Raw genomic sequence first — 10,515 nt, 5'->3', positions numbered from 1 at the left:
CTTTAGCACGAAACAAGAAGCAGGTGCTCCCCAAATGGACCTTTATTGCGTCGTTTTCTTTTAGACTGAATCAAAACATAAAGTAACAAAATTTAAGTAAAGAATATTAACATTAATAATACTTAAACAAAATAATAATCACAAACACAAAGTATACCATGAATGGTTGAATGCATATTATGCTTCAAAATATGAAAATACGTAAGGTTTGCAGGATATCTTCACACTACATGGGTGATTGTTTGCTTTTAGCAACCGCGTCTCTGAAACTAAGTAACATTGCCACTCTGGGTCTAGTGACATCAACAAAACATTGGTCCTTCGGGGGAGGTAAGATTTGAACCTCAATAGATGCAAGTTATGTGTTGGTTTTAATCCCAAATTCCTAGCATAAGGATCTTATCCATACGCATTGTGTCTAACAATATGCAAATTTTAAGCACAACCTAGGTGCAAATAGTAGCAAATAGATTGAAATTGCCACAAAAACAAAAGATTGAAACAAAACATAAAGACCTTTAGAATTTCACCCTTTATTATTTTTTTTTTGGGGGGGGGGGGGGGGGATGTCACCTTATGAAGAGGGGTTATCTGGCGTTCATTTATCCTCTTCAAGTACCTCGGCCCCTCTAATAAATCTGTAACATAAAAAAGCAATAGAGTTAAGTAAAATAAGTCATAAAAGCTAGTTCAATTATCGAGCTCAAGCATTATATAAAAAGATCATTTTGGCTCGTTGAGCCTTGATTATCCCTATATAATATAGAGTTTCAACTATTTTGGACTTCTAGTATTAACTTCGCACTGTACTGCCGAGCTCGAGCCAAGCTTTGCTCGTTTAAAATACTGGCACAAGCATAAGCCGAGTTTAGGCTCGTTAAAGACTTTTCTCAACATATAAAAATTAATAATGAGATAAAACTATAAATAAATTAATAAATAATAAACGAGCCAAGCTCGAGCTTGAAAAAACAACTTATGAGCTGAGCTTGAGCTTTACAAAAAGGACTTGAAAAGAGAGGAGCTCGAACCTAGTTAAGCTCGGGCTCGGCTCGTTGATACCCGTAACTCCGTATTTTGATGCAAAAACATATCAATGTTTTCTGGATATAGTCATTATTTTTTACAAACTTAGCATCTCAACATTAAAATCTATATATCACTATATCAGATGTTATGTAAATTAAATTAAACAGTTCATAGCAAGTTAATCGGGTAAATTACAGCAGGTTTATATTTGGGGATATTAACCATATCATAAAGTAATTCAAATAAAAACAATTCATCGTTTCTATCACAATAAATCAAAACCAAAAAAAATTATATAACATAAACCTTTCGAGAAGGCGCATGATCAGGATCAATCGAGGTCGTCTCCATCAGGTAACATGAAGTATAATATTGAGATCTGGAAAAAATGTTTAGATCAACTCACCGGTTAGAGATTTATCATGAGAGAAACAAATAGCTAGAAACCAACAACACCCTTACCGATTAGACTCAAGAATACCGCATGATGAATGTTAGTTACAAAATATAAGTCAAAGGGTTGTGTGGTCATTGTTAAGAAGTCAAAGGACTAAAAGTGTAACAATTGTAATAGTCAGTTAGATAAGCAGTTAGGAAGTTAATTGATATCGTTGTATAAGTACTGATTAGTTGAGAATAATAAAGATTAGCTATTGATTGTGGTATCTCTTTCTCTTTGGATTCTTTCATCTCAATTTGTAGCTAACAAATTGGCATCAAAGCAGTTATTCCCCGGAACACGCTCAATTCTCTCACCAAATTCGATCGATTATCGATCTGTTCGTCTCGTTTTCATTTCGATTAGCTAAAATTGGTCAATTGCTTGATCAGTTTCATCCAAAAATCATTCAATTCCGGTTCAATTTGATTCAGTTCTTCTAAAATTGATCATTGTTCGATCAGTTTTTCCCCAATTTCGTCAGTTAAACCCTAATTGAATCAATTACACATGATTCAATCTCAATTTGTAATGACGACTCGCAATCAGTCTATGGATCAGCGGGTTCAAGAACATGATGTATCTTTGCTTCGTTTAGAGTCTGCTACAACAAAGAATGCTGAAAACATTGCCTCCATGAAGTCACAATTGGAGAATCAGATGAACGAAATTCTCCAAAGTATTCAGGCATTGAGTAATAATCAAGCTAACCATCAGCATAACAATTTTGGAGGATCAACAAGTAATTCACAAGTTTATTCCTACCACAACAGTAATAATCGTCTAACAAAGATGGAATTTCCAAAGTTTTATGGTGAAATCTTGGAAGGCTGGTTATGTAGAGTGAAGCACTTTTTTGAAATTGATGCTACACCTGAAAATATTAAGGTTCGTTTTGCTATTGTTCATTTAGAAGATGCAGCTTTACTTTGGCATCAATCTTTTGTGAAATCAAGGGGTGGTAGTATTGAGGGAATGTTATGGTCTGAGTATAGAGGGTTTATTACTTCAAGATTTGGTTTGGTTCTTAATCAATATGCTATAGCATCATTAGCAGATTTGAAACAAAATGGCCATCTCAATGAATTTTGTAAAGAATTTGATTTGGCTTTGACTAGGGTCAATATTTGTGAAGAATATGCAATCAGTTTATTTTTAAGAGCTGTTTATCCTGAAATTGGCAATCCTGTGAAATTGATCAGACCTAGGAGTTTACCAGAGGCTTACATGTTGGCTAGGGTTCAAAATGACAATATGTCACTAGGCCAACATAATAGCAGTAAATCTTCTAAATCATCCTATTATTCATCTTTGTCTCCAAAAATACAGATTATGGTAACAGAAACTTCAGTAGTGCTAATCTTCCTTTGTTACCGACTCCAATCCTTAAACCTAAACCACGAACTCAAGAAGATTAACTCACAAAGAAATTGAAGAAAAAAGGGCCAAGGGTAAATGTTTTGGGTGTAATGAAAGGTATACACTAACCCATAATTGTAAGAATAAGCAACTGTTCTCTATAGAAATAGTGGAAGTAGAAGAAGAAAGTAATTCAGAGGTGGCAGAATTCCTAAGACAAGATTTACAAGATCCATGTATTTCCTTAAATGCAATAATGGGGTAAATTCATATTCTACCATGAGGGTAAAATGGTCAATTGGCACAAAGCTGTTACAAATCCTTATAGACTCAGGATCTACTCATAATTTCCTTAATAGAGATTTGGCTATTAAGATGAAATGTCCTGTCAAGTCTATTAGTGAGTTGAGTATTACCATTGCTGATGGTAACAAGTTGTCCTGTACCCACTTATGTGAAAATTTCAAGTGGAGCATGCAAGGTAACTGGTTCACTACCGATGTTATGTTGATTCCAATAAGCAATTATGATATGGTGTTCGGAGTGCAATGGCTGCAAACTCTTAATGATATAATGTAGAATTTTAAGGAATTAACAATGAAATTTAAAGTAGCCGATCAAATGTTTGAATTAAAAGGTATAGATTCTGCGGGTATGCAGCTTTGTTCTTCTGAGAAATTGGAAAGTCTACTGTCATATGGGGTAGCATCTGCACAACTTTACAGTCTGCAGGCTGTAGGTTCTGATTCCTTTCAACATGATACCACTATTACCAACATTACCCCTAGCAGTCAATTAGATGCTTTATTACATCAGTTCCAAGATATCTTTGAGGTACCTACTACTCTACCCCCTAAAAGAAATTGTGATCATAGAATCTTGTTAAAAGATGAAAATATCACAATCAACCAAAGGGCTTATAGGTATCCTGCTGGTCAAAAGGATGTTTTGGAAAAGTTGACTCAAGAGTTATTAGAGGCTGGTACAATAAGAAATAGTAAAAGTGCTTTTGCTTCACCGGTAGTATTAGTTAAGAAGAAAGATGGAACTTGGAGATTTTGTGTGGATTATAGACAGCTCAATGAAGCTACTATAAAAAATAGATTCCCTATTCCACTTATTGAGGAGTTATTAGATGAGTTAGGAGGTGCTACTGTGTTTTCTAAGCTTGACTTGAGGGTTGGATATCATCAAATCAGAATGGATGAGAGGGACATCCATAAAACAGCCTTTAGAACTCATCAGGGCTTGTTTGAGTTTATGGTCATGCCCTTTAGGCTGACTAACGCTCCCGCAACGTTTCAGTCCTTAATGAATGAAACATTCAAACCTTTGCTGAGGAAAACCACTTTGGTGTTCTTTGATGACATATTAGTTTATAGTCCTACTATGACTCAACATGCCATTGATCTTGCACAAGTGTTGCAGCTAATGAGAGAGCATAAATTGATGGCCAAACAATCTAAATGTTCTTTTGGTGGGACTACAGCTGAGTATTTGGGTCATATCATATCTGGGCAGGGGGTACGAACTGATCCTAAAAAAATAATAGCCATTCAAGAATGGCCTATTCCTCAAAATCTTAAATAATTAAGAGGTTTTTTGGGATTAGCAGGCTATTATAGAAGATTCATCAAGGCTTTTGGTGTTTGTGCAAGGCCTCTTACTGAGTTACTAAAAAAGGATGAATCTTTTGTGTGGACAAAGGAAACACTAGCGGCTTTTGACAAGTTGAAGACTGCCTTAACTTCTGCCCCAGTATTGGCTCTTCCTGATTTCACAAAGACATTTGTTATTGAAACAAATGCTTCTTCTCAAGGTATGGGTGCGGTTCTAATGCAAGGAGGCCATCCTATTGCTTTCAGTAGTAAAGCGTTCTCTATCAGGAAAGTTACTCTTTCAGTTTATGAAAAAGAACTTTTAGCAATCATGATAGCTGTTAAGCAATGGCACCATTATTTGATTACGAAAAAAATTCTTAATTAAAACTGATCATAAGAACTTGAAGTTTTTGTTAACTCAGAAGATTACTACTCCATTACAATAGACTTGGTTGGCCAAGTTAATGGGATACACTTATGAGATAGTGTATAAACAAGGGACTGAAAATTTAGTGGCTGATGGGTTGTCTAGAATGCCAGGTTTGGCATTATTTGAGTTGGGAATGAGTACTATTGATCCCTTATTATTAGAGAGAATTAAGGCTTCATGGGAACATGATGCCCATCTTCAATCTGTTATTCAAAAGTTGGTTAAAGGACAACAAATGCCAAATGTTACTTGGAGTGATAATATGTTAAGAAGAAAAACTAAGTTGTGGATTGGGAATGATAACCAATTAAAACATGACATTTTGTTTATGTTCCATTCTTCTTCAATGGGAGGTCATTCAGGGTATGTACCAACGTTAAAAAAGGTTAAGCATTTCTGCTATTGGAAAGGTTGTTCAAAGCAGGTCTATAAGTTTGTTAAGGACTGTCATCAATGTTAGCAGGCTAAGTATGAACCGATGGCTGCTCCTGGATTATTGCAACCTCTAATTATTCCCACACATATTTTTACCGACATCTCTATGGACTTTATCTCTGGATTACCAAAATTCAGGGTAAAGATACCATTTTGGTTATTGTTGACAGGCTAACCAAATATGCCCATTTTATTCCTTTAGCCCACCCTTTTACTGCCACTCAGATTGCACAAGTCTTTCTTGATACAGTTTTCAAATTGCATGGTAATCCTCTTACAATTGTGTCTGACCGTGATCCGATCTTTGTAAGTCAATTTTGGAGAGAATTTATGAAACTTCAAGGGATTCAGTTGGCTTATTCTACAGCATATCACCCACAAAGTGATTGTCAGACTGAGGTTTTGAATAGGTGTTTGGCAACCTATTTGCATTGTATGTGTATGCAAACACCTAATAAATGGTTGAAGTGGTTGAGTTTGGCGGAGTGATGGTACAATACCACATATCATTCATCTATAAAGGTTACCCCTTTTGAAGCCTTATATGGATACCCTCCCCCTTTGCATATTCCCTACATACCTAATGATACAAAGGTGGAAGTTGTGGAGTTTTTACATAGAGATAGAGAGGCTATGATAACCAGCCTTAAAAAAATTCTGTGTGAATCAAGAAATAGAATGAAACAATATGCTGATAAACACAGAAGTGAAAGAGTTTTTGCAAAAGGTGATTCGGTATACTTAAAGTTGAGATCTTTTGTCCAATCTTCTATAAAAACTCAGAAATATTCTAAAATTGGTCCCAAGTTTTATGGACCTTTTCTTATTCTGGAAAAGATTGGTGCAGTGGCTTATAAATTGGATTTACCTGCAGATTCTCAAATCCATCCAGTTTTTCATGTGTCTTTGTTAAAAAAAGCTCATGGTAATCATTTACCTAATATTCCTCTACCTGCAAGTCCTAAATTCATGTTCCAGCCCCGAGCAATTGTTGATAAAAGATTGGTTCGCAGGGGTACTAAATTGGTTCATCAGGTGTTAGTTCACTGGCACGGTGTTCCTCTTACGGATGCAACCTGGGAGTTTGAAAATGAGTTTCAGCTGAGATTTCCTGCTTTTAATTCTTGAGGACAAGAATATTTTTTACGAGGGGAGTTTTGTTAGTGACAAAATATAAGTCAAAGGGTTGTGTGGCCATTGTTAAGAAGTCAAAGGACTAAAAGTGTAACAATTGTAATAGTCAGTTAGATAAGCAGTTAGGAAGTTAATTGATATCGTTGTATAAGTACTGATTAGTTGAGAATAATAAAGATTAGCTATTGATTGTGGTATCTCTTTCTCTTTGGATTCTTTCATCTCAATTTGTAGCTAACAATGAAGCAGGTGAACCACCCACCAATGTCAAATAGGATTAACTCCTCCGACCAAACGCATAGGAGAACACAGTCACCGACCTGTAACAGTGGATAATCGAGGGAGAGAGAGAGGTAGAGAAATGGCGGTGGTTTTTGAGAAGCAAGAAAAAAGAATAATTAGCAAATAAATAATAATAGCAATTAAGAAAAGTTTTCCCAATTTGTGGAAATCATAACATCTTCTTGATAATCGAATTATAGGCATCCTAAATGGTGAATTGTAACTCAATCAAATAGAACACGAATGTTAGGGATGATTCTAACATGTTTTAGGGCTTCAATCGCAGTAAATAAGTGAGTTATAGATGAAGAGAAATTGTAAATCAGAAATGCTACAGGCGCATATTCAAAATCAGGGACTTGACGGTTGTGTAGGATGATGGTTTGAAAAGGAAAAACTAATTTTATCTACAAAGTGGAGGGAACGGTTTGGCATTTGGGCTTATGGTTACCATATAATTTTAATTACAAAAGTTCTTTATTAACTTGTAGATTAATGCTCCATTGAGTTGTACGTTATAATCTACAACTCGATATTGAGAAAACTTTATATCGAAACGCTGACAAAAATAAGCACGTCGTAACGCTAAATTTTGTTTTATTTAAAACATAGTATATCAAAAGATATAGAAAGAATAAGAATTTTAAATAAACTTGTCATATACATGGGTAAAGATGAGAGGTAGAAGTTGTAATTATATTTTAAATATACAAAAATTGGGTAAACTTGAGGGGTACATATTGTAACTATATTGTGAAAGAATGAATGCTTACGGTAGAACTTGTGACTAAAAGACACAAAGGCCCCTAAAATTTATCTTTTCTATGCATTATATGTTGTACTTTATGAATCACAATTTATACCTCTTAACTTTTAAGAGGTCATTCACTCCCTCTTTATATATAGTAGAGATTTTTAAATTTTTTGGATTTTTATATAATAAAGAATACTCCCTAAAATTGGTTGACTCGAATAGAGATTGAGTACGAGTGGCTTTTTGTAAGGAGATATTCTAAACAAAAAATAAAATAAAAGAAACAAAACTCTAAAGCTAGGGCTACCTCCAGAGAGCGCTTAGTTTAACGGGTCCTCAGCCAGACCCCAAATCTTAATTTTAATCGGGTGGCTACTCCTTTATCCGTTTCCTACTCGACCCGTTTCGTTTTATTCGTTTACTATTAGTTGGGAAAAACTCACCAGAAAAATTTAAAGAGATTTTGAAAAAATGAAACGGGTCGGACCACCAAGACTTATACTTACATGGACCAAACTTTATACGAGTCGTGTAATGAAGGAGGATGTCATCTTTGCTATGTGTCAACTTTTTATGTTGTTTCGTATGCCGTATCCTCACCTTCAAGTTCCTTTGATCCAAGTATACATGTGCCCTCTTTTGTGGTGTCTCTCTGAGAATTAATCTTTCTATTCCTTCAATGTCACCACCCGGGTAAAATTGCATATCATCTACTTCCATAGAGGTACCCTCCACAAGCTCTTCATGACAACCCTTAATATCCAAGACAACCACATTCGCCTTTTTAATCAGTTCAGACTTCTGATGTCTCCTTCTAAATCCTGAATCTTATCATTCTCATAAGACAAGTGTGATGCATCAAATGGATAGAAATAATCATTATAATTAGAAGCACTTGAAGGGTTAGAGATCTCATATTCATCATCATATTTAATTGAGCTAGTAAAAGAGTACTTACCTGTTTCATGGCCGGATGGATCCTTACCTTCTTTATCCAATGAGGACAAATGCTCCTCCTCTATCTCTTCCCCTACTCTTGAATCCTCAATCTCACTTAGGGGTTTGATAAGCGTTTGACTCGGAGGTAGAACATATACTGAGTCATTCACAATAGCATGCAGTACATCGTCCATTATTGCCTCCAATTCTGGGGTGGGCTCTAATATATTTCCCAATGAATCTGTATACCTGATGACCGTCGTTTGAGTCAATCAAAAACCTAATTATTCTAAAATAGTTAGAGCAAGTAGGGTATCGTATCACAAGGAGTATGTGGTCAATGTAATTCGTGTACAGATTCAATATTATGAACTAACTGGTTTTTAGTGCTGATCACACAAGCAATTTAAATGAATTTGGAGAACTAAGCAACGAACAAGTAAACGAGTATTAAGCAGTTAACAAAGCAAATCACACCCGAGAATTCAAGTAAGCAACCAAAAGTTTTCTCATGCAACCTAACAGATTAATTATTAGCGATTAACTGAAAACTGATCAATCAGACAAAACCTTAGATATCAACAATTACTTTACACACGACACTGGTTATCAAACAGTCCTTGCCAGCGTGACTCAGTTAAGGGCAATTGTATGTTTTATCGTATTCAATCTGACCAAACAGTTATATGATTAATTATCTAGCAACTGGTAACAGATCGTTCAGACCAACGTAAACCTAAACCGACCGAACACACAGAAATACCAAACATCAATAATCAGATATCAATCATCAATAATTATACACAAGTGTTCTTAATCAAATTAAAAAAACTTTAAAGATTACACACTATACATCCCAGGTGTGATTCTAGGAGATTAGCCGAGCCACGACATCATCAAATCTTCGATACGGATGATATGGATCATGCGGGAGGTCTTGGCACAAGTTATGGTGGTGGAAATCGCCTCTTCGAGCTGCTGGAATCGCCTTTGGTTCGTCCGAACGAAGTTAGGGTTATTTTGATGAATAATATGATATAAACCTAAATTTCCCGTCTGCACCACCCGTCGCGGTACGCGACGGGGTCTTCAATGGTCAATCGCGTACCGCAATTGACCAAAAAGTCAAAAATTATTTTACCACCCATCGCGGTACGCGATGGGTCCTCAGCAAGCCCATCGCGTACCGCGATGGGTCCTGCTACCAGCATACTTCTATAAGATTCCTCGTTTTACGTGATGGACATCCTGGGTCTTCATACCATGTCACAACAGGTCCAAACTGAGCACTTTAACACCTGTGACCTGAAAACCAATAATACATGTATGAAGTATCGATAGTTCTAGAATAAACAGTTAAAACTAAACAATAAATGAACTAAAACATATACAAATTAACCGACCATCAATAACCTAAGAATTTCCCCATCAGATCATATGCGAAACGGTATGGAGGTTCTACCCAAAGTGATTCGAAGTCAGCCTTTCGTGCCTAGGTTTCTATCATCATTCGCTCATAAGCATCATGTACCCAGTGATCTCCGCCGCACACTTTGCACCATGGCGTTTGTGACACCCGGTAATTTTCCATATTCTTTAATCTTTATAATTGATCAAAATTACGTGTCATTTATATAATTTATATGAGGTATAAACCATAGTATACTTGAAATGTGGACGAGAACAGTCGTTAATGCCTATAGGATTGTATAAAGTGCCGATGAGAACGGCTATATGATGAAGATAGCCCAGTAATAGTTTAGAGGCGACAAACATATCAAGCTAAATATATACCTATGATCCAATATAATGGGTAATGGTAAGACTTTGCCCAATAATGTCCTAATTCCCTAATTAGGACTGAAACGTCAAAAACGTTTAAATAATGGAATATAGTCGCCGAACCGGCCAAATTAATGACACATTATACAGTGAGACGATCAAGATATGAAACTATGAAGTGTTTAAAGGTATACTAGTCAAAATAATATGAAGTTAATAATTTAAACAATCCATGAAAGATTACAATATGGAGCACTATTTAACCGAATATAACTCCGGGCTAAATTTAAATATACATCATACCGGGAACCGAAATAAATACCGGGTTCCA

At 35.7% G+C, this 10,515-nt stretch overlaps 1 protein-coding gene across 1 annotated transcript; it reads left to right on the top strand.

Moving 5' to 3' along the window:
- The first annotated feature begins 5,971 nt into the window (after positions 1-5,971).
- LOC143576282 (uncharacterized) lies at positions 5,972-6,421 on the top strand. Its single transcript, XM_077060411.1, has one exon. It carries the CDS (start codon positions 5,972-5,974, stop codon positions 6,419-6,421), a length of 450 nt encoding a protein of 149 aa, XP_076916526.1.
- The last annotated feature ends 4,094 nt before the right edge of the window (positions 6,422-10,515 follow it).

Source organism: Bidens hawaiensis, unplaced genomic scaffold (genome assembly GCF_021521415.1).
Source record: "Bidens hawaiensis isolate Kalapana, Puna unplaced genomic scaffold, B.hawaiensis_p1.1 tig00028046_1, whole genome shotgun sequence".
NCBI classification, from domain to species: domain Eukaryota; kingdom Viridiplantae; phylum Streptophyta; class Magnoliopsida; order Asterales; family Asteraceae; genus Bidens; species Bidens hawaiensis.
This window is presented reverse-complemented; position numbering and strand designations above follow the sequence as displayed.

Coding starts and splice junctions, on each gene's coding strand:
- LOC143576282 (XM_077060411.1), top strand. CDS start 5,972: ATGAAACAATATGCTGATAAACACAGAAGTGAAAGAGTTTTTGCAAAA.